Here is a 26,710-nt window from a genome sequence, read left to right on the forward strand (position 1 = left end):
AAATAAAATAAAATAAACCAGACAGTGTCATTCAAGTCCATTATCCACTGTAGTTTTCAAAACTATTAGCTGCTTAATAAAAAAAGGTGAGTGAACTGACATAAGCTGACTGTTCTAAGTCTCAGTAATCAGTATAGCAGTCGTTCCCTCGTCTGACAATGTCGGCCAGTCCTTCAATCTTGGCAGACGGATGCATGAGCTCCAGCACAAAAGCATAATGTCTGGCTGCTTATCACGTCTCTAGAGCTGCTCCTCTGGTCACAGCGGCTCAATGGAGATGTTTGACTGTGATAGGAATCTAAATTCATTTGCAAATGTGCCCTTTCCATTCAGCAGCCCTACTGACTAAAGAGAGACTCTGTCCAGCATGCAGAAATGGGTGGCAGAATCGCAACTTTGGGTATGTGTACATGTACATAAAAAAGTTTCTCCTAAAATTTAATTTACAGATGACATTATCAAAACAATCCCCATTCGTGAGAGACATCCTTGAACGTAAACTACAACTTAATTTGTTTTTTAAATCCCAAATATCATCGCGACGTATTGTTCTGATTCATGTGATGTCTGAACTGAACTGAAATCCCAACAGCTACTTATACAAAACGGAATTGAAACAGTTTTAATTTAACAGCTTGAAATAATAAAGCTTTCACACAGTTTTTTTCAGCTACTTTGACACAATATACATTATCAAAAAGAGCTATAGAAGTGAGGATTAATTGAATTGAATTGATGGATAAAAATAACATTTTGTAAAATTTTGTATGTGAACAAAAATAAAATGAGGTTCTGTTAAAATATATTTCTGTATTATATTCTGTTTATACTGATGCTTTTTTTACACGTTATTTTAATTTTATTTCAAATTTAATTTTTATATTAAGTATAGTTAACTATAATTTTGTCGAAATAAAATAAACTCTGGGTATGTTTACATGTACTTAAAAAAAACTTGTTTAAATGGCAAAAGCCATTGAGATTTATAAAAATATGACAAAAAGACATCTTTGAACAGTAGAAAAAAATAAATAAGAAATTTGCACTCCAAATTTTCAATCAATATATACAGCGAAGATCATTTATAAATGTCACGCTCACTTAACACTTTACTTAAAGAGAGTGTTCATTAGATTGTCATGAAATATTCATATTCATGATTTGACACGTCATGAATATGAAGATTTAATGCATTCTTATTAAAACTGTCATTAACTCTCATTAACTTAATTATGTCATGTACAAAAATAAAAATTCTTTGACATGCCTTTGTTATGACAGCTTCACAAAAAAAAAAAAAATCAACAAAATCGGTGTCTTTGTTATGACAAATTGAGGTACAACATATCTTGTCATAAATCTATAATAAACATGATTGTCATGAGTGCTTTATAATCGTTGCATGAATTTTATAACAGCGTAATATTTTTCTTGACCTCTACTACAGTGGTACAAATTAAATTTGTCATTAAGCTGTTGTTAAATGACATTACATAATGATTTCTTTGTTTTTAAAAAAGTATTTGACTTTTGTTCTTAGACATTTAAATAACAAAATCAGTTTCTTTCAATGAAAAAAGTGATTAGAAAAATATTAATGACATAATCCTAATGGCCTCATGACAATCATGTTTATGCCAGATTTATGACAAGTCATGTTGTCTTGGTAATATAAAGTATTGTGTTGTATATGTTCATGTCAAATTGTCATAAAGACCTCTGAAACAATGTTATCTATGCATTTAAAATGACATAACTGAGCTTATGATTGTTGTCATCATAAGCATATACAAAACCTCCTACAAAAAAAAATTCCATTTTCATGATGTGTAATGTCATGATTATGACTGTGTCATGACAGTTTTATTTGAAGTAATCCTATTTGAAGCAATCTCAACAGTAGCAAGTTTTTTTAAACAGTTTTAACAGTTTTTTTTATTCCCCCCCAATATTTCATGAGTTACATATATACCAACACACAGTTTAATAATAGCACTGACTTAAATGACAGACATTTTTCAGATCCTGCCACTCATTTGTGTTAATTTGGACACTAGTTATTGAATTCTACATTCCTCCATTTTTGACTGCTGTATTTGATTTTTATGCAAGGCTCATTATGAAAATATACCGCTATTTATATTTCTGGAGTGTTAAATACGTCACAGGAGATACTTTTTTTTTTTTTTTTTGCAGTTTTTTCTTTTAAGGCACTGTGTACACTTTTCAGATCTCAAATTTATTTCGCGAGTTCCATTCGTGCCTGCTCTTCTCACGTAAATCCACAATAGGCCACTGTCGACTGACTGACTGGTCTACCCTCTTCCTTCCCTAAACCCAACCAATAGTATTGTCAAAAGCACCAACTGACCCACCTACCTACTTCACTAAACCCAACTGTTGTGTTGCTTAATGTTCAGTTCTATTATTACTGTTTGTGACCACTAGGTGTCAGAAGAGGTGTGTGGAAGTGAGAGGGAGAGAACAGAAAATAAAGTGAAGTAGTGTGGAGCTAAGCAGAGTTGTCCGGCTGATATTCATTTACAAATCTATACAAAATACCACATTTTGGCGACGAGGATGGCAGCACTTAGTTTACCTACACCTCCTATGTTTTTAACATGCCTGGGCCAGCCCCCAGTTCCGATTCATACGTGGAAGAAGATGTTTGAAAACTATCTGGTTGCAATCGATGCTACGGGAGATCGGTGGCCAGAAGAGAGGAAGCGTGCTGTCTTACTACAGTGCTTGGGAGCCGAGGGTTTAAGAGTTTTCTATACGTTACCCAATACAGGTCAGAATCTTGCTGATGCTTTTAAAGCCCTTGAAGAACACTTTCAGCCGATTACAAACATCGTCGTGGAACGACACAAATTCAGACAACGTACACAGCGGCCGGATGAATCCGTGAAGGACTATGTTGTTGCTTTACGTGAGCTAAGTACATACTGTAACTTCGGCGATCGCACGGATGAAATGATCCGAGATCAACTGGTAGAGAAAGCATTCTCTCCACGTATTCGGGAACGGCTTTTATTACAGCCGCAGTTAACATTGACGGATGCAATGTTATTGGCGGGTCAAACAGAGACCGCCGTGGGGCACGCACAAACATTAGATGCGGCCCCTGTGCACGAAATAAAATCTGCTCAGCATGGCAGGACACCACAGCGTCTAAAATTCCGGGGGAAACATGTGAGTAAAAAACAATCACAAACTACTGCACAGGGCATTCGAGCTTGTTTCCGCTGTGGGTCTACTTCCCATCTGGCTAATGCTCCAAATTGTCCAGCTGCTAAAGTCACGTGTAATAAATGTGAAAAATTAGGACATTTTGCAAGAGTTTGCCGCTCTGAGAAAAGAGTCCAATTACTTGATGCTCCAGAGATGGAGGTCCCTGAAATTGTGCATGTACTTGAAGTGGAAGGGAAGTCACTCTGTGATAAAATAAAATGCACTGTAAACATTGAAACAGACGAACTAGGCCCAGTGCCGATTGAGCTCACCGTCGACACTGGCTCGGCTGTCTCTATTTTTCCTCATCACCTTTATAAACAACATTTCAGCTCTTCACCGTTACGACGCCCACAACTGAAATTAGTGACATACTCAAAAGCAGCACTGCCTGTACTTGGCTGTCTATCGGTGCATGTGCATTATGGTAATGCTGTATCAAGCACTAGCATCTATGTTGTGGAGAAAGGCACCCCTATACTGGGTATGGACTTAGTTTCTGGCTTAAATATTCACATCGCGGGGAATGAATTGGTCCCACCCACTCCTACTACTACTACAGTGCAACAAATAAAGACAACAGCAAAAGAGGGCATTGGCTGTGCGATAGGCTTTGTACACCAGGTGAAAATAAAAGACTCAGTAAAGCCTGTACAACAAAAACTTCGCAGACTCCCCTTATCAGTGAGAAATGCAGTTTCCCAAGAGCTTTGCCGCTTACAAGCTGAAGGCATTATTGAACGGGTGGATGCTTCCCCGTGGGTGTCCCCTATTGTGGTGACTACGAAAAAAAATGGAGAAATTCGCTTATGTGTGGACCTGCGGGAGCCCAACAGAGCAATAATAATTGACAGCCATCCACTCCCACACATGGAGGACTTATTTACTGAGTTAAGGGGAGCCACCATATTTTCAAGCATTGATTTAAACAATGCATACCTCCAAGTGACACTTCACGAGGACAGCAGAGATCTGACGGCTTTCATAACTCATGAAGGATTGTTCAGATTCCGTCGGGTCCCATATGGACTGGCCTCAGCACCAGCCGCTTTTCAAAAAAATGATGGTTACAATATTGAAAGGCCTTCAAGGAGTTCAGAATTATCTAGATGATGTCATTGTGTATGGACGCACACGAGCCGAACATGATCACAACCTACAGGCTGTGTTAATAGCATTACAACAGGCAGGACTCACACTAAATCATGATAAATGCAAGTTCAGCTGCACAAGCCTTCCTTACTTGGGACATACTATCACGGCACAAGGCCTGCTACCCAACGATTGTCATATCCAGGCTATTCTGCAAGCACCAACTCCCACGGATGCAGCCAAAGTACGTTCATTTCTTGGACTGACATCCTGGTATTCACGGTTTGTGCCAAACTACTCCTCAGAGGTAGAGCCTATGAGGGCGTGCTTAAGAAACATGGATCCTTTCAGTTGGACTGAGAGTGCTCAGAGGAGCTTTGAGAAATTAAAGGAGCTCATTGTTAACAAGCCCAGCCTTGCGATTTTTGACCCAGCTTTGCATTCACTGGTAACCTGTGACGCCTCAGATTATGGATTAGGGGCTGTTTTAACTCAAATCCATGCAGACGGCTCTGAGCGTACTATTGCATTCGCCTCTCGCACACTCCTCAACAGCTGAGAGGAAGTACTCCATTGTGGAGAAAGAGGCACTGGCCTGCGTGTGGGCCGTGGAAACGGTGGCGAACATTCCTTATGGGGCCGACGGTTCACGCTTAGAACGGATCATCAAGCTTTAAACTACCTTGCTTGCAACTAAGGGTATGGGCCGTGCTGGAATGCGCATTGCAAGATGTGTCCGCCCGTCTTCTTTGCTTTGATTACGAGGTGTCCTACAAGCCGGGTTCTGAGAATGTCACAGCAGACTGTCTCTCACGCCTGCCTTTACCTACCTGTGAGGACACTAACTCTACTATGGAACCTGACATGGTAGCATTTATTTCTGCTGAACCTCGTGCTTTTTCATTGGAAGAGTTCTCCAAGGAATGCGCTGCATGTCCAGAATTGTCAGCATTGCGACTGGATCTACTTACAGGATGGCCTAAGAGCAAGAAAAACCTTCAACCTGAGCTGGCACCATATTTTCACATCAGGGATGAACTAGCTGCACAGGACAGCTTGGTCTTCAGAGGTTCGTACCGCTTGGTGGTGCCTATAGCGATGCGTGGGTCCCTAATTAACTTGGCTCATCAGGGCCACCAGGGTATTGTTAGAACAAAACAGAGGCTCCGTTACTTGTACTGGTGGCCTGGCATGGATAATTCAGTTCAGTCTGCTATTCATCATGTCAGATTTGCCAAGCTCATGACAAGAGTGCGAAAACGCATACACCTCCTCTCCAGCCTGTACCATTTCCCATTGCACCCTGGCTAAAGGTTGGATTGGACATTGTAGGACCATTGAGTTTAGGAACCTGGGATTGCAGGTATGCACTCACATTAGTTGACTATACAGTAAGTGGCCAGAGATAGCCTTCACCAGTAAGTTCACTACTACCACTGTCATTGAATTTCTCACCACAACATTTCAGGCCGGTTTGGTAACCCGGTGGAAATAGTGACTGATAATGGTGTGCAATTTACATCTTTGGGGTTTTTGCAGAGTTTCTGACAAACAGGAATATCCAGCTGTGCGTACTTCCCTGTACTTTCCACAAGCTAATGGTGCTGTGGAGCGTATGAACCGTGTCCTGAAGGATTGGGTTCAAAACAGCAAGCTTGGAAGGAAAGCCGTGGAAAAAGGCAGTGAGGGACTTCTTGTTGCACTATCGTACTACAACCTCATGCCACCACAGGCATTGCTCCTAGTGAACTCTTGCTGGGACGCAAACTTAGAACGAACTTGGGACATTCTGCCCACTAGGCCTCCTGCTTGTACCGACGCTACGGTGCGAGCTCAGTTAAGGCGCGACAAGCTCGAGTCAAAATATACACTGACAAAAAACGGGTTGCACAACCATCTGCCTTACAACCAGGTGACAAAGTGCGCGTGAGGATACCCACTCATGTAAAAAAAAGCGGGGGAAATTCAGTACACCACATATGGTGTTGGGAAAAAAAAGCCAGGATACATATATTCTGGATGATGGAAAAGTCTGGAACGCTGTTCACCTGTCACCATGTCCCTGTGCAAAGCAACTCTGATAATGAATTCTATGGGCCTCAAAATCAGTTGTTGCACTTGAAAACCAGAAACATCCTCGAACCAGACGGCCACCAGTCTGGCACAAAGACTTTGTAACATGAACAATTTACGCATGCACATTCCTCACTATAGCAAGGCTATATCAGTGTTATAAAGTTGCAAGCCTTAAGGGGTTACATGTTGAATAGTAATTCTACATTGTTTTTTTGTTTCTTATTACATGCACAGTGGAGTTATGCTTAAGTTTTTATCGTTGCTGAAATAATTATAATTATTATATGCATATTGGTTAAGTCTAACCTCACAGCTGATAAATTGGTGAATTCAGTTGGTAGAGTGGTTGTTGAACACCTTCCTAGTGCTAATCTAAAAAAGGGGGAAAATGTTGTGTTGCTTAATGTTCAGTTCTATTATTACTGTTTGTGACCCACTAGGTGTCAGAAGAGGTGTGTGGAAGTGAGAGGGAGAGACAGAAAATAAAGTGAAGTAGTGTGGAGCTAAGCAGAGTTGTCCGGCTGATCATTCATTTACAAATCTATACAAAATACACACCAACCAATAGTATTGTCAAAAGCACCAACTGACCCACCTACCCACTTCACTAAACCCAACAATAGTATTGTCAAAAGCACCAACTGACCCACCTACCCACTTCACTAAACCCAACCAATAGTATTGTCAAAAGCACCAACTGACCCACCCTACCCACTTCACTAAAACCCCAACCAATAGTATTGTCAAAAGCACCCAACTGACCCACCTACCCACTTCACTAAAACCAAACCAATAGTTTTAAAAAGCAATTCAGAAAGAGAAAAGTCCTTGCCTGATTTTTACCACATTTTCAGATTTTACCACATTCTTACTCTGTTATTTAACTTGCTTATTTATTTATTTATTTATTTTTGGATTCTGCTTTTGTCTTGCCCCCTTTCTGGAACGCTCTCCTCCAGTCCAGTCGTCGTGGTCAACTTCTCTCTGCGTCTTAAGTCCACTGAAGTAAATGGTAAGCGACTAGACAAACTGGTAACAGCAGGAAAGCTGTCCATATGAAGGTAAGCGGTCAGCTGGTGAAAAGGAGCGGCGCAAAACCGTCCTATATCCTTCGTTTAAAGACGTACATACATACTTCTAGCTTCATAATTCGCAATCTCCAGAAATGTATATAGAGCTACATTTTTAGAATGAGCCTGTGTTGTCTTTATACTAAAACCATTGTTGTTGCTTTTTCTAACATTAATCACTGTGTTTTCCAAAAAAAGTATGTGATTGAAGTGCCTTGGCTATTTATAAAACTAGCATGGTACTATACAGCCACTTCTAAGATACATAACAACTTTGAACAATGAAGATTACCTTATGAGTGCATGTACATCTTATAAAATACTTAAAATGCTTCCTTATGATGCCAGGTGGCAGTTAGAGGGGTTTTTGAGGTCTTGATCAGAGATTTGTATTAGTTTACACTGCCTCTTAAAGGTGGCAGCTAAGAGCTTCCTATTTCTGCCTGCCCTATTAAAAGCAGGGTCTGGTCAAGAGGGTGGCAGACTTTATAGTTTTTATTATAGCCAGTCATCTCAAATGGCGTAGAATTTAAATGTGTGCTAAATTGACTGGAGCTCCTAAAATTTGACCCCTGAGGATATAAAATAACACAATATCATCTTGGCTGCTTAGAAGTATATTTTGGATCGCAATAATCAAAACACATTCTTGCCGAACAGTAACATAAACAGCCTGCATTGGGTGTTTTCTGAGACAAAATAAGTGATGGTTGTTACTGTAGCTGTTTTGGACTTTGTGAATGGACATGATTGGTCAGACTGTCTTCTTACAGCATGAGTTGCACAATTCTCAGCCAACGCCTGGAAATATTTCACATAAAGGCCACTGGAAGCTGATGAGGAAAATGGAGGCTTGGGGAGGAAACGCAGGGTGGTTTTGGACTAGCTATGGTCAAATGGAATCTGTGGGATGTTTTCTATTCAATACTGAGATTGTACCAACCTCTAGACCTCTAGTAGAATCTAAAGGAGACTGAATCTTGCATGACATCAGAAATGAAAGATGGATGGATAAATAATGGATCAATTGGAACTATAGATGGATAGATCTGTCAGAATTTAATTCGTATGGAAATTTAACATTTTCAAAAGAAGGCATGTCTCCAAAACTCCAAAACTCAAACCCATAAACAGATAGAATGTTGGATGGATGGATGGATGGATGGATGGATGGAATGAAAAAAACAAAGCAACAATGGATGGATGGATGGATGGCTGGATGGATGGATGGATGGATGGATGGATGGATGATGGATGGATGGATGATGTGGAATGATAAAACAAGCACAATGGGATGGAAGGATGGTGAATGGAACAATATAGAACTAAAGTAGAATAAATTGAATGATAGATAGAATGTCAAACAACAGACAGACAGACAGACAGACAGACAGACAGACAGACAGACAGACAGACAGACAGACAGACAGACAGACAGACAGACCAGACAGACAGACAGACAATAGATAGATAGATAGATAGATAGATAGATCGATAGATAGATAGATAGATAGATAGATAATAGATATGATAGATAGATACTAAATAACAAATAAAATGTACATTGTAGGATGGTTGGAGAACACGTCACTTATTACTAATTTCATTTAATCATTTTATCACCAGGAAAAATCATATTTAACTATAATATACTTTTTTGTGAGTTTTATTTACTTATAGTTATATATTTGTTTGTGTATCATCTCTTATTAAACAGTAAGCTGTTCGTATCACGTAATGTTTTTATGTATTTTGCCATGAAATAGCCAGCCTAAGTGGCAATAAATAAACAAAGAAACAAACAAAAACATTCAATCATTTTATTATAAATGAAGAAAAAATATAAACATTGTACAGGATATTAAATGAACTTCCAAACCTTCCACAAATAAAGGATAAATGAATAGATAAAAGTTAGATAGATAATATTAGATAGATAAGTAGATTACATTACAACAGATACGTTTAGTTTTGTTGGCAGTTGTTTAACTTGTGTGTTTTTGTTGTTGTTGTAACAACATTGATGCTTGTTGATTTAACTTCCAAGACAAAGAACTTAAATTTGTGTTTTATGAACACTTTATTGAAATTTTGTTCTTTCTACTTTCAACAATAAGTTGAATAACTAAATAACAAATGGTTGAACATGTCACTTTACTAGTTTCACTAAATAATTTTATCACCAGAAAGAATTTATCAAATATAATTCATTCATTGTCCTTCGACTGAGTCTATTTATTCATCAGGCGTCACCACAGCAGAATGAACCACCAACTTATGCAGCATATGTTTTACACAGCGGATGCCTTTCCAGCTGCAACCCAGTACTGGGAAACATCCATACACACTCACACACTCAATTTAGCTCACCTAATTCACCTATAGCGCATGTCTTTGGACTGTGGGGGAAATCAGAGCACCCGGAGGAAACCCACATGAAGACGGAAAGAACTTGCAAACCCAACACAGAAAAGGCAACTGACCCAGCCGGGACTCGAACCAGCAACCTTCTTGCTGTGAGGCGACAGTGCTAACCACTGAGCCAACGTGTCACCCTTTATCAAATATTGAATTGAAAAATCATATTTACTTTTAATATACATTTGTTGTTAGATTTTATTTATTTATTTCGATTTAAATATTTTGATTGTGAATCCTCTTATTGAAATACGAAGCTGTTCTTCTCATGTAATTTTCATGTATATTGCCATGAAATAGCCATCTGTAAGTTGTGGCAATAAATCAACAAACAAAAAAAATATCCCTGCTGAAAACCTGGTTGGCTGGTTGGCTGGTTTTAGCTGGTTGATCAGCCTGGTTTTAGAGGGGTTTTGGCCATTTCCAGGCTGGTTTCCAGCCATTTCCAGCCTGGTCTTAGCTGGTCAGGCTGGAAAATAACCAGCTAAATCCAGCTAAAACCAGCTTGACCAGCCTAGCTAGGTGGTCAAGCTGGTTTTAGCTGGTCATTTTCCATTAAGCTGTTTTTTTTCAGTAGGGATATGAAATCATTTTATTATAAATGAGGAAAAAACTAAACAATTTAAGAGGATGTTAAATAAAGTACAGCCTTCCAAACCTTCCAAAAGTTCCATATATTTCCTCATTGCATTCCTCACTCTAACTTTCCCAGCTGACCCAACAAACAAGGATGTGCTTTAAAAAAAGGACAACAAATCACATGTTTGAGCAGCAGAAGCACACCACAAGTTAAAATAAGGAGGCTCGCAGCTCAGACCACAAGGGTGTGTGGACAATAGGAGTGTGCGTGTGTGAACTCAACTCGACCTCTGTGATTTGTTCAAAAGCAGCACTACAAACTCATCTGATTAAATTAGTCTCTACACACACACAAAGATTATCACCGCCATGTACACAAACAGCTCAGTCACAAAACTACAGTGAAGCCAGAAAGCTGATGATCTGATGTCGGACTGCTGGATTAACCACAATTAGCCGTGAAACCTAGTGAGGTACTTTAAAGGGGTCATGAACTGAGATTTAAAATTAGTTATTAAAACAATTATGTTTAGAAATGTGTTAAAAAAATCTTTCCGTTAAACAGAAATTGGGGGAGGGGGGTATACAAGGGGGCTAATAATTCAGAATGGCTAATAATTCTAACGTCAACTGTAGGTACAGTATGATTTGTTTTGTGATGTAAAAGTCATGATAACATTATGAGTGGGCCTCAAGCAGGTTGCACACCGGAAGCACCGCAACACGGCGCGCACATGACAGTTAAAAGTATCACACACCAGATGCAGACATTCGCATGATATTTAACATGAAACTAATCAGATGGCGCTCTGAAAAATGCAGAGAAATGAAGAGTGTCCTGAGTCGTGGCTGGGCGCCGCCGACAGCCGCCGACTTGCGACGCTGGTGTGTGTGACCTGATAGAAACCTATGTTTAGAATTCTGAAATATACGGCGCTGCGTGGTGCTACGCGGTGCGCCGTCGAGCGACGCTTCTAGTGTGCGACCCGCTTCAGAGAACTGCTCCAAATAAACAAGGACAACAGATCATGACCCCTGTGATGTTTATAGACCACACAAAAATACATTGCAAACAAATGTGGTGTTTGAATGTGGTGTTTGAATAGCTAACAGCATTGTTTTCATGAAAATAACTTCTTCATAAATGTGCTTTATTCACCTTCCATGGAGTCTTCGCAGAGCTGGTTGAAGTTCTCGTAGGAATCCCAGCGGATCAGAGCATCTTGAGTATTATAGTCCACAGAAACACTGGGTCCGTTCTCAAGGTGGTCCATTCCTATGACAGAAGTTGTTTGCTCAGATTATTCTAGGCTCAGTTTATGTGCAGTTTACAATATTTTGCAAAAACAACGACTACAGTTCCTACCTTGGATTTTTTCTGGGCCAAAAGAAAAGACGAATTCCACCTTTCCATATTCAGGAAACCTGTCGTCTGAAAATTAAATAAAAAGAAATGACCACTAAGCCTTTGAGGTTATTTAAAGCGACATGGGTAAATAAAAAAAATAAAATAAAAAAAAAATAAATAAAATAAAATAAATAAACACAACAATAAATAAAAAAAATAAATTAAAACATAATTAATAATAAAAAAAATAAAATAAATAATATATAAATAAAGAAATAAAACAAATAAAATATAATAATAAATAAATCATAAATAAAAAAACAAAATTTAAATTAAATTAAATTAAATTAAATTTAAAAACTTATAAAAATTTAAATAAACAATAAAATGAACATAAAATAAAAATAAAATAAAACATTTAAACATATGTAATGTATACTAAAAAAAACTAAACTAAACTAAACTGAAATTAAATAAAAAAGAATATCGGAATAAATAAATAATTTATAACAAATTACATTTAAAATAAAATTAACAAAAAAAAAGTGAAAAGTGAAAAAATAAAATAAAAAATAAAAAATAAATAAAAAACTATAAAAACTAAACAAAAACTGAAATAAATAAAAGAACAAATGAATAAATCCATAAAAACTAAATAAAAAGTTTATTAAATTAAAGGTAAAAGAAATAATGAATGATTTTTAAAAAATAAAATAAAAAATAAAAAATAATAAAATTAAATAAAATAAACTTAACAATAAAATTAAAATGAAAAATAAAATTAAAATGAAATAAAATAAAAATAATTTAATATAAAAATAAATAAATACATAAATAAAAAAAACTAAACTGAAATTAAATGAAATAAAACTAATAAATACATAAAAACTAAATAAAAATTTCATTACATAAAAATAAATAGATAAATGAATGAAATAAACGAAATAAAATCTAAATAAATAAATAAATACATTTAATAAATAAAATAAAATAAAATAAATAAAATAAAATAAAATAAAATAAAATAAAATAAAATAAAATAAAATAAAATAAAATAAAATAAAATAAAATAAAATAAAGCATACCTTTAAAGGTTTCATCAAGCTCATCTTTGCCGAAGACGATGCTCAGATCATGAACAGCGCAGGTGTGAAACTGAACTCTGAATATGACATCACGAGACGGGCTGCGGAAACGCTTGTGATAACACTTCAGCTGTGGATCACATAAGAAATGAAAAGCAATCAATGAACAAACTTTTAAATATATTGATAATGTAATTAAATATAGATCGTGATTTGATCATTTATCTGTTCATAAAATGAAATAATGAAATGTAATATTAAAGTATATAACATTTAATATTAAAAACAACAACAACAACAATTATTATTATTATGTATTATTATATTATTATTATTGTTGTTGTTAATATTTACAATCAACAATTCGATAAAGTTTGTATTGACTTAAATAAAGCACCAGTACTTTCTAAGATCTACAAGTAGAAATATTTAACTAATATATATTATACAATGACTGAAACAAAAGCAAATCAGAACAAAACATTTTCTGTTTTTCTGTGTGGCTGCATTTCTGCTTTTGCATTGCCACAGTAAATTCCTGCCAGTGGAGTTTGCTTCACTTCAGCTTGTAACCACAATTTATGCTTCTTTGTTCTCAACTGAGCGATTGGGGTGAAATTATTTTCTGTGGTAATGCACATGGCACAATCACCATGATAGGTCTTAATGCTATAACTGAACTCAGATCATTCCTCCGCATGCATGGCACATCATTCAAATGCAATCTTAAAAAAACACGCATATCCAGCACATAAAGTTCAATTTGTACGTTTTGGAAGAGATTTTGGAGGTATTTTCCAGTATTATATAAGTATGTAAAACAACAGAGATGTTCCAAAACCAAGACAAAGATTTAAAAATGGCCAGTGAAGAAATTGTCGCCCTCTTTCTGTTGCCTAAAATAACTATAATTAACCTACTTAACATTATATGAAATGCACTTTTTAGTTAGGAGAGTGGAACCAAACAAACACCAGCGGGTCGAGAAAGATGAGGGCTGGAAGAGTATCATGCGGTTTCACCAAATCCAGCAGCATAGTATCTGCTGCGCACATGGGGGGGTCCAGCTCAAAAAAATACAGCTCTGAAATTCAGCATCCTAGGTCCCCAAAAGTTCATGTGATTTCATTCATTCATTTTCTTTACGGCTTAGTCCCTTTATTTATCAGGGGTCACCGCAGAGGAATGAATGGCCAATTTATCCAGCCACAGTTGCCCTTCCAACTGCAACCCAGTACTGGGAAACATCCATACACACTCTTTCACACACATACACTACAGCCAATTTAGCCTATAGAGCATTGTTTTGGGTTTGTTCGGAAAACCGGAGCACACGGAGAAAACCCACGCCAACACGGGGAGAACATGCAAACTCCACACAGAAACACCAACTAGCTAACCACTGAGCCACTGTGTCGCCCTTAAATTTATCTTGTTTTTGTTTTGTGTTTGTTTGTTTGTTTTGTTTTGTTTTGTTTTGTTTTGTTTTGTTTGTTTTGTTATTTATTATTTATTTATTTATTTATTATTTATTTATTCATTTATTTATTTATAGGTAAATGTTTTAAAACTATAATAACAGATGAAGATAAATTATCAAAATAAAGATTAAATAAGATTTAAACAAACAATATTGCATGTGTAAAAAATAAAAGCAGTAGCGCAGAATATAATACATATTTATAAACAGATGTTAACAGAACCTAATTTAATTTTATTGATTTTTATTGATTCATTTATAAAACTCTATTTTATCAATAAAATAGATTTAAATAAATTATTAAAATAAAGATTAAAAAATTAAATGAGATTTAAATATTTGCTTTTAGATTTTGTATTTAATTGTGTAATATTAATCTAATTTTAAAAATATAGATTTTTATTATTGTGTGTATTATTTTATTAAAAAAAAAACTTGTGTAAAAGAACAAATAAATATTTATAAATTCGAAAATAATAACAAATAACTATAAATAGTTAATATAAATAGGATTAAAAAAATAAATGAAACATTTAATTTGAATAATTACAAATAATACTAATGTACTTTAAAATAAATAAATAAATAAAATGCATGCTAAATTACTTGCACTATAATCTGGATAAAAATAAATTAACAAAAAAAATTGCAAAACAAAATTAAAAACATACATAATTAAAATAAATAAAAAATTTAATTAAAATAAAATTAAAATAATTACTAAAAATACTAATATACTAATAAATACTAAGAAAATAATATAATATAAACAAATAAGATCCCTATAAATTTCCTTTCAAATTAAGTAATGAATAAAACATTATGAATTAATTATTTAATTAAATAAAACTAAATACAAATAAGATTATATATATATATATATATATATATATATATATATATATATATATATATATATATATATATATATATATATAATATTTACAGTTGAAGTCAGAATTATTAACCCCCCCTGTTTATTTTTTCCCCAATTTCTGTTTAACGAAGAGAATATTTCTTCAACACATTTCTAAACATAATAGTTTTAATAACTCATTTCTAATAACTGATTTATTTTATCTTTGCCATGATGACAGTAAATAATATTTGACTAGATATTTTTCAAGACACTTCTATACAGCTTAAAGTGACATTTAAAGGCATTACTAGGTTAATTAGGGTAACTAGGCAGGTTATGGTAATTAGGCAAGTTATTGTATAATGATGGTTTGTTCTGTAGACTATTGAAAAAAATATAGCTTAAAAGGGCCAATAATATTGTCCTAAAATAGTGTTTAAAAAAATTAAAACAGCTTTTATTCAAGGTGAAATAAAACAATAAGACTTTCTCCAGAAGAAAAAACTATCAGACATACTGTGAAAATTTCCTTGCTCTGTTAAACATTATTTGGGAAATATATATATATAAAAAAATAATAATAAAATCAAAGGGGGGGGGGGGGGGTGGGTAATAATTCAGTCTTCAACTGTACATACATAACTACAAACATACATAAATGTCTGTTGATCGCAGACAGAAACACTTTGTCTCTGAATGGCAAAATATAAAAGCCCTGAACATGGATTCTCAAGGGAAGCTTTTCTCATATTACCCTGTATATTGATCTATTATAAATTTGGCTAATGTGCAATGCTATCGCTGTGGTTTGTGTGACAGATTATAGTCCTCCACAGATCAGCTCTGATTGATTTCACCAAGGCCATCCTAAAAGCAGCCCGTCAGAGAAAGTGCTTTTCAAAAAGTGCAGGATTAAAAAAAGTGCAGACGATAAAGCACTCCAATATTTTTTGGCAATCTCTTCTCAAAAGCTTTCTGGGGTGAAATGCAGATAAATCTATGCAGAGAGAAGTGTCTGTCATCAGGACTGAGCGTCTGATGTCGGCTTTATTACTGTGTAAAGAAATGTCCATTGAAAATGTTACTGGTCTGAGAAATGTCTATAAATGGAGGAAGTCGTTTTTTTTTTATTATTATATGTTTGTGTATGAAAGGTAGCATTACCTTGTTATAAGTGAAAAGTTATCTGTTTTTATCATAAGCCCCCGAACAAAAAATTACATTATTAATATTAATGTTATTATTATTGTTGTTATTAACATTATTAATAATAATAATATAACAATATTATTAGTAGTATTATTAACGACAACAACAACTGCCTTTTTATTAACATTATTATTAATTATTATTATTATTATTATTACTATATTATTATTATTATTATTATTATATTATTAATATTGTTAACAAAAAAACATTAATATTACTATTACTATTACTATTAATTATTATTATTATTATTATATTATTATTGACATCATTTTTATTATATTATTATTACAAAGAAAAAGTAATAATAATTATTATTTATTATTATTATTATTATTATTTATTATTTATTAATTATTATTATTATTATTTACAAGAAATAATAATAATAATAATAATAATAATAATAATAATAAAATAATAATAATTAATATTTAATACTATCATTGACATTATTATTATTATTATTATTATTATTATTTAAAATAAATAAAATTAATAATATTTATTTAATAATATTTATTATTATTATCATTATCATCATTATTAATATTATTATTATTATTATTTTTTTATTATTTAAAATAAATAATAATAATAATAATAATAATAATAAAAGATAATAATAATAATAATAATAATAATAATAAATAATAATAATAATATAATAATAATAACAATTATTATATTTTATTATTATTATATTATTATTATTATTATTATATTGTTGTTATTTTACAAAGCTTGCATAATATGACATGACAATTTTGTGTTTGCATACAAAATGATTTTGTATTGAACTGGCAATTATTATATTACATAAACTAATATAAATACTTATTACAAAGCAATTTTGATATCAGTTATTATCATTTTATTGGTATTATACAGTATAATAAAGCTAAATTATTTATACCACTCAATAATCAGCAGAAAAGCCCTTAGTGGCTATATCAGCAATCAAACGCTTCCTATAATTGCTGACCAGCTTTTCACATGTCTCCACTGGTATTTTTTGCCGATTCATCTTTAACAATGAGCTCCAACTCTTTCAATTTGGAGGCTCTCCTTGCATTCACCCTGATCTTTAGCTCCCCCTACAGATTCTCAATTGGATTTAAGTCAGGACTCTGGCTGGGCCACAGTAAAACATTAATGTTTTTGTCTGCTAACCGTTTCTTCACCACTTTGAAGACAACGTCTGATGTTAAACAGAGCAAGTAATTTTTCACAGTATTAATTCTGACTTTAACTGTGTATAGGGTATATTCCCTTATTCTTACCAGTATATCTCCTTTCAGAAGCAGGCCGGGTTCAATGGTGATGCAGATACTAGTCTGACTGTCTCCCTGGACATTACTGTGAACAAATAAAAACAACAAAAAAACATCATTCACACACATTTGTTAACCTCAATAATACACAAAAGTGAGTCTAAACATAAGAGTGATCAATGCAAAAAACTGGAAGGATTATCCTGACAGCTGCAGTCTGAGAACTGGAGAGGCAAAGATCTGTATGTGAAAAGCACATGTGAGCTCCTGTGTGTGTGTGTGTGTGTGTGTGTGTGTGTGTGTGTGTGTGTGTGTGTGTGTACGTCCCGATGGCTGGGCTTCTGGCCACGGAAGCCTGAGCAATGGTGTGTAGGAAAACATGGGGGTTTCTTACTAGATGCCAGATGTGTAGACGGGCTGCATGGCCTGGTAGATCTTCAAGAAAGGGCGGCAACCTGAGAAACCAAGAGAAGGAGGAAAAACTAAGGGTTACTAGAGCTTTACATGTGAATTACAAGTAAAAGCTCTTCCTAAACCATATATATATATATATATATATATAATATATATATATATATATATATATATATATATATATATATTATATATATATATATAATAATATATATATTAGTGCTGTCAATCGATTAAAAAAATGAACTAATTAATCGCACCTTTTTTGCAATTCATCGCGATTAATCACAAATTCACAATTAAACATCTGAAACTTTTTGGCTATTCAAATCTACGATTAATGTAAATTCAAGACAAAGAAACTATTTAAATTCAAAATATGATTGTTTATCAAAATCTCTGCTTAACTTGCAACACAGATTTCTTCACGTACACGAAGAAATAAACCATCAAGATCCTCAAACGGTTGGCTTGACAGCCATATTTATTACAGATATAAAAACACAGGCATGTAAATGCCATTTGAAATTCAAAACAATCAGTGCCAATAACAAACAAAAACAATTTCCATGTTGGATTCTAAGTGGACTGCTAAAAATTCCTAAATACAGGCATTGCAAACATGGTAATTAGAAAACAATAATAAGTGTTGAAACAAACAATTGTGCTCATTGAAAAGTTGTATTGCTGAGAGTGGAGAGCATTAAATATAAAGTAGAAATAATTTGGCTTAGTCCTCTACATTCAGTCCTTTACATTCAGCCAGTTGCTATGACAGTCCAGTCTGTTGACATTATTGGGACTGTGGCCCTTTTCATTTGAATGATGTGACCTGAGAGTGAGAACAAGCAGAATCACGAATCAGCATATGAATTTTGGTGCCACTGTTGCTGCGACAAGGACGTAAGAAGCATCAAAGCGTCAAAGGCACACACAGGTACTCGTTGCACATACTGGTGCTTCTTTGGGTAATCATAAACAGGAAAACCTTGTTAGCCCTTGTTTCGAGACTCGTATTCATAACTGTGAAAAAAAGAACAAACTATTTACAGTACACTAAATAAAAGAGGAGTTTTTGAGCTTTGAATGATGGGATCAGAATAGATTAGGGATCTGTCTACACCTGTATTCAGTGTGTGTGTTGTGAATCTGACAGAAAGGCATCAGTAGCAGCAGGAGTTCAGACAGAGCACTAAACCTGCCTTCAACACCTCGACAGCCGCGGACACATCAACACTTGAGCTCACCTCCTTTAGACTCGAAGTTTGGGATGCCGTGCATGATGACGTGATGGAGAAACAGGGGCTTGTTGTTGATCTTGATGTGGCCGGAGAGCAGACCGCTGAAGTACTGCACGTATCTGAAGCAAAAAAAAAAGATCGTCAGAAATAATGTAATAATAAAGACTAATGAGAGAACAACAGTAATTATAACAGAAAGGACTGAGATATTCAGTTTAATTCAATTAACTGTATTGTCTATCCCACAGGGGTTGGAAAACTGTCTTTAAACAGAGGCTTACACACAACAGCAAAAATAAACTTACACAGTTATTCTAAAATCCTATTTTAGAAGAATCCTATTTTATGAGAGAATGTGTACAAGCCGACACATATCAAAACTATAATTAAATGTATAGAATTATTTTATTTTAGGAAAATGGAATGTTTTAAATTAATATTTTATTGTATTTATTATTGAAATGGCACAGACTTCTCCCAAAAGATAATAAGACGATGTACAAGACTCTAGAGGCATCATTGTGGAAAAAATAAAAAATAAATATTTGCAGCTTTTATTTACATTTGAACAAAAAATTGCTAAATTATTCATACCCTTCTTAATAATTAATATAAAATGATTAGATTTATTGACTAAAACAGCATTCAAACACTTCCTATAATTGCTAGCTAGACTTTTTGCATGTCTCCACTGGAATTTTTGCCACTTTATTGATATTTGATAATCATTTCTTAACCACTTTGAAGTGGTTAAAAGTACCACTCAAACACAGTATATTCATTAAATCATTCTCCCTTGGCTTTGTCCCTGATTATCAGGGGTTGTCACAGCAGAATGAATTGCCAACTATTTTGGAGTATGTTTTACGCAGCAGATGCCCATCCAGCCACAACCCAGCACTGGGAAAACAGTATAGAAAAAAGCATATAATATACACTGCTTTGTGAATATCCATTACAACTACTATTGTACAAAATAAACCTGATTCAACGTAAACAAACCATGACTCCTGTTTAATGATTGAAGCGTCCCTGTTGATAGTTTATATTTGCATAGCAATTTTACTGCCTTTTCTTTATTAAAATACTTTTAATAACACTTTAAACTTGTAAAACTCATTCTTGAGATGCAGCTGATCACAGAGAGTTGTAACAGATCTTTTAACCCCAGTTTCTCTGCAAATCCTGTTTTATGGACATTATTATATGCGATACTAAGGAGACATGTCAATATGTGCCTGTCAATTCTGTGGGCAGGGAAAAACCACAACCCTATGTCACATTATGGTTGGCCTCAGAATCACCAGGATTTGGATCCTATTTTAACGTCAGGAAATTTTTAAAAAGAGGCTTGTTGAGTTCATATCACTCCAGTGTGACGGTGGACACTATACCTACACACAGTTCTTTCCAAACATCTGTCCATTTTGCATTATAGGAGCCCTTTAAATTAGACAGGGAAGTGAAAAAAAAGTCTGTCCACAACTGGAAGTCATACAGTATGCGTCTTCTTTCCTACTGGAATCAAGCTCTCACGATGACTCTGCCTTTCCATTTTCCATGAAGGAAGCACAAGTATTTGCCCAATGAAATCTAGTTTTAATGAAGCCTGAAGTGCCAGTGCTTCCATATACAGATGGAATGCCTGATTCTGTAAAAGCAGCACATCCGTGGCCAAGTGTTCCCTTATGAGGCATAAATGGGTGTGCAGGGGTGGATACTCAAGCACAACGAGGATGAATGCAGCGATGGGTTGGTAACTATACTATATGGTGGGGTCCAACAATCTGCCAAACTATCTGTAAGCTATCTGTTTATTTGTATTTTATTTAGTTTGAAGTCTAAATGAAATCAAAATACTATCCTGTATATGTTTATAGAAGTAGTTGTTATAAGCAATGTAGCTGTGCACTTGAATGTTTTGTAACAAATAATCTTTAATCAAAAATCATAACCTTTCCTCCAACCTCAAAATGACTTTTCTTCACTTCTGGTCACATGGAATGCCTTTAGGGCGGGGTTAACAGTCCTTTAGGGTGGAGCTATCAGGTCGTGTTTCATTTCTGCTTTGTCTTCATCCATTTGTCAGTCTTCTTTCATTTTGTTAGCAACAATCCAAACAGTTCCCTAAGAGCAAATTCATGCACAACCCCACAATTTTTTTATAATTTCAGGATCGTTTCAAGTGGATGTACGTCATGATAGAGGACTAAAAAGGACAATCTTAACTTCAATTTCATGGCTGTTCCTTTGTTTTTATACTGTACAAACTGTCCTACCCCAATGCTAGACCTAAACTGTGTGCAGTTTTAATTTTTTGGGAAAAAAAGCAAACAAACAAACAAAAAAACTTAGTATGATTTATAATCCTTTTGTAAAATCAGCAATGTCCTCATAATTCACCATCTCATTGTAATACCTGTGACATACATATGACATTATATGAATTTGTATCCTGATATGACACAAAAACATGTACACACTCTCCCTCTCAACATTCTTTCATATCCTGGTTTCCAACGTGTCCCTTCTGAATTAAAAGTGATATACTTCTGAAAAATATTAAATGTGATTACGTGATTTAATTGTTTTTTATTATTATTACATTTTTTATGTTTCCTAAGATTATAAACGTCTTTAACTTTTTAGCAATTTAAAATGCCATTGTAAATATATGTTTGTTTTGCTTTGGCAAAGCAGCAATAGTTTAAGCACTTCCTATATGTTTTTTTTTAATACTGTATGTTCTGTCCTTAATCTTTTAGCAATTTAAAACCTCCTTATATATATATATATATATATATATATATATTATATATATATATATATATATATATATATATTAATATATATATATATAAATGCTAGGGGTGCTTCGTTCGATCGGTCGGAGATTGGTATCGGCCGAAAATCATATTTCACGACTCAATCGGTATTCGTTGATGTGGCTGACCTCATGAACCGATCCCAAGTGTTTGTGGCTGATCTTATGAACCGATCCCAAGTGTTTGTTTACAAGTTTACACCAAACTCAGAAGAAGATAGACATGCGTGCCCGGGTTATGCATTAGCAGCGTTACAACACATGCGATATTTCCAAATTGCATTGTTAGTCATTTTTCTGTTTTATCAATTCTTTTTTAAATTCTGACCATTACATGCATGCAACATCCTTAATTTATTATCTTAGTAGGGCGAGATCTCAAACTTAAAGGGTAATTGTGCTTACAGTTGAGGTCAGAATTATTAGCTCCCTTTGAATTTTTTCTTCTTTTTTAATAAATATTTCCCAAATTATGTTTAACAGAGCAAGGAAATTTTCACAGTGTCTGATAATATTTTTCATTATGGAGAAAGTCTTATTTGTTTTATTTCAGCTAGAATAAAAGCAATTATTAATGTTTAAACCCAATTTTAAGGACAAAATTATTAGCCCCTTTGAGCTATATATTTTTTTCGATGGTCCACAGAACAAAACATCATTATACAATAACTTGCCTAATTACCCTATCATGCCTAGTTAACCTAATTAACCCTTTTAATGTCACTTTAAGCTGTATATGTCTTGAAAAATATCTAGTCAAATATTATTAACTGTATTTTCCTGAGGTTAAAAAAAATTGAAAATCTCAAATTTTTACTTTGTCATTTTAAGTATAAAAACAGCATTCATTCTTTCATTCATTTTCATTTCCACAGTGGAATGAACCGCCAACTTATGCAGCATATGTTTTACGCATGGATGCCCTTCCAGCAGCAACCCAACACTGGGAAACAACCAAACACACTCATTCTCATTGTCTTTGGGGGGAAAAACCGGGGAAACCGGTGGGGGAAACCGGAGCACCCGGAGGAAACCCACGCCTACACGGGGAGAACATGCAAAGTCCACACAGAAACGCCAACTGAACCAGCCGAGGCTTGAACCAGAAACCTTCTTGCTGTGAGGCCATCGTGCTACCCACTGCGCCACTGTGACACCCCCATAAATATAGCATTTCTGAGTTTATAACGTACATTATTTGCATATAAGACTGTGTCAGCTCTGAGGCATGTGGTGAGGTGCTCATAAAGCTAATCGTGCAACATCATGCAAAGTATAATTAATTTGAAGTCCCTAGCACACTGCTGTAGGGCACACTCAGGTAAACAACACATAACTCAACCTATCAGAACTAGACGAAGCATTGGTTTGCATGTTTGTGCTGCAGTTATCATTGAGTGAAGCTCATAAATGTGAACAATGGCTGAAACCCAACACTTACAATGAGGGTCAAACTCATAAAGCAGAAAGATAAGAGGTCAGATGAGGAAAACAAAGCAGTGCTGACCTTCTCTGGGAAGGCTGACCCACAGGAAGCACTTTATCTTCATAAAACCTCTTCATGGCGAACCTGTCCAGAGCCTGGTCGGCACTGCAGAGACAGAGCAAACACTGTTATTGCAGATATTTGGGTAAACTGAACAAAAAACAACAAAAATATCATATTCTTTATACAGTTAAAGTCAAAATGATTAAAGGAGAGAAGATTTTTTCAACACATTTCTCAACATAATAGTTTTAATAACTCATTTCTAATAACTGATTTATTTTATCTTTGCCATGATGACAATAAATATTATTTGACTAGATATTTTTCAAGATATTATTTAGCTTAACTAGGTTCTAATTTAAGTTCTGCTTACTTTACATATTTTTTCCTACCTTTTTGAGAATACAGTTAAAATATTTTTAGCCCTCCTGTGAATTTTTACATTTTTTTAAATTCTTTTTCAAATATTTCCCAGGTGATGTTTCACAAACAGTTTTTACAGAGGAAAAATGTATACATACAGACATACATGACATCATGACATACATGACATCAAACTTATTGGGAATATATATATAATATATATATATAATATATATATATATATATATAATATATATATATAATATATATATATATATATATATATATATTAAATAAAATGTCCTTTTCTTAAACTCAAGATACCATAAAACTGGAAACAAACAACTAATATAAAATTATACTTTACACATTACAAAATCATATTAAAATCAAAGAGCTAATAAACAACACTAAACTAATAGATATTTTTCTACATTTAAAACTGTTTTTAAGGTCGATATTCAGAAGATTCAGATTTAGTTTCTTTAGATTGATAAAATACTACCTAAAAAAACAACACAAAAATGTTCAATTTCTTCTTCATCTTATTATTATTATTAGATTGATTAACCATTACCTAACAACACAAAAAAAGTATTTTTTCTCTACATGTTTAAACAATGTTAAAGGTTAATATTATTATCATTCAGATTTTTTTAGATAATAATAAATAAAATACTACCTGAATAAACAACACAAACAGACAGTTTTCACTGCATTACTTAAAAACTGTTTGTAAGGTCAATATTTTTACTCCATTAAGATTTTTTTGATAAAATTTTGCCTAACAACACACAAAAATATTTTTTCTCAAGGGTAAATATTATTACCACCCCCCCCCCCTTCAGTTTTTTTAGGTTAATTAAATACTATCAAAACAGACAACACAAAAATCCTACATTTTTCAAGCAACTTTAAGGTCAATATATTAGACTTTAAGATTCGTTTTTTTTTTAGATTTATGAAATAATATCTAAAATACAACACATAAAATACTTTTTTTTCTACACTCTTTAAGGTCAACGATCTTTTAGGGTATTAGTTAGCCCCCTTAAGATTTTTTGTTTAGTATTACCTAAATAAACGACAAAAAAAAATTCTAAATTTTAAAACAACCTGTAAGGTGAAAGTTTAAGTTAAGTTTTAAGTTTAAAGCTTTATTAATAATTAATTGGGGCAATTCATTCTGACATGGTGGTGCTTCACATATAACAAGAATGACACTTTACACAATAAACACCAACACTTAACATCAAGTACACAAACATTAACTGAAGAAAAAAGAAAAGGAAAATAATAATAATAATAATAATAATAATAATAAAAAATAATAATAATAATTTATTAAAATATAATAATAATAATAATAATAATAATAATAATAATATATAATAATAATAATAATAATAATAATCCATCTAATAATTACATTTATTAAGTAACCGAATTGCTTCAGGCACAATTGTAAATTTATAACAACTTGTGGAACATCTTACTCTCCTTAGACGTCGCCCAAAGCGCATCCACTCAAAATATTAGTTTAAGGGCTGTGTGCTATTTTCCATTAGGACTATAGGACTAACGCCCTTAAGATATAATTGTTTTCTTTTTAGATTTATTAAAAAACTACCAATTTCTTTTTTTATTTGTTTTATATTTAATTTTTCTTGTTGTTTTATATCCTATGGTGGCAAGATTTCATCTATAGGTCTATAGCAGTTAGTTTGAGTCTTGAGACTGAAATATGTTTTGTCATGTTCTTAACAGGCATCTTTGTCTGCGATAAAAGTATGTTAATGTGCTTCATGAAATTACTGCAAGCTTTAAAGTCCATAAAAATAGCATAAATACACTTTTTTTGCATCACGAATGAATTTGATCAGCATTTAATTGGAGTCTTGAGACAAATCCTCCTTTGTAAAGTGATGTGGTTTGGCAGTTGTTTTTCTGCTCATGTGTTTTAGCCAACACGTGGCCCGTCTTGTGATTTGAGATTAAGGTCTTTCCATAATAAGCGTTCAGAGGAGCATCTTTAATTGAATAAACACATGTCTGCAGGTCTTACCTCGCTGATATGTTGCTGTAATGCATGTACGCAGCCACAACCACCCCTGTTCGACCTCGGTTTCCCTGCACAAAGACATGGAGATTAGATTAGACGTCTAAATTTACAGCATGTTTATTGGGAATCATATTAGGTTATTTATAGTTGTACAAAGCAACAAATATAATTATATGTCACAATGTTACGTTTAACTTAAAAAAGACAAAATATAAATTGATTAAGAAACATTCTGAGTGCTTTATTGATCATGTCTGTAATGAAAAGGATGCAATTAAAACACGCTCCTCAAGAATATTTTAATCTTTTTTTATTTCAAAACAATATGCAAAAAATAAATTTATTACAGATTAAATTGATATTTGAAAGTTCAAGACACTTTTATATGGCAGAAACTTCAAACAATGGCAACATGTATGAATCTGATACTATGATTATATACAGTGCATCCGGAAAGTATTCATAGCGCTTTACTTTTTCCACAGTTTTGTATGTTACAACCTTATTCCGACATGGATTAAATTATTTATTTCCTCCAAATTCTACAAACAATACCCCATAATGACAATGTGAAAAAAAGATTTTTTGAT

At 33.7% G+C, this 26,710-nt stretch overlaps 1 protein-coding gene across 9 annotated transcripts in view; it reads right to left on the reverse strand.

Annotated features, from left to right (window-relative positions):
* Positions 1-26,710, reverse strand: part of tns1b (tensin 1b) — a 549,979-nt gene that overhangs the window by 122,447 nt on the left and 400,822 nt on the right. For all 9 annotated transcript variants that reach the window (XM_056465912.1, XM_056465911.1, XM_056465908.1 and 6 more), the window contains 8 exons: positions 26,124-26,188; positions 23,714-23,797; positions 19,389-19,501; positions 18,122-18,182; positions 17,737-17,812; positions 12,903-13,032; positions 11,836-11,901; positions 11,629-11,745 (listed from right to left, as the gene is read on the reverse strand). In XM_056465912.1, coding sequence (XP_056321887.1) covers positions 11,629-11,745; positions 11,836-11,901; positions 12,903-13,032; positions 17,737-17,812; positions 18,122-18,182; positions 19,389-19,501; positions 23,714-23,797; positions 26,124-26,188 — 712 coding nt within the window. The remainder of the gene's footprint in view (positions 1-11,628; positions 11,746-11,835; positions 11,902-12,902; positions 13,033-17,736; positions 17,813-18,121; positions 18,183-19,388; positions 19,502-23,713; positions 23,798-26,123; positions 26,189-26,710) is intronic.

Source organism: Danio aesculapii, chromosome 9 (genome assembly GCF_903798145.1).
Source record: "Danio aesculapii chromosome 9, fDanAes4.1, whole genome shotgun sequence".
Taxonomy (NCBI): Eukaryota; Metazoa; Chordata; class Actinopteri; order Cypriniformes; family Danionidae; genus Danio; species Danio aesculapii.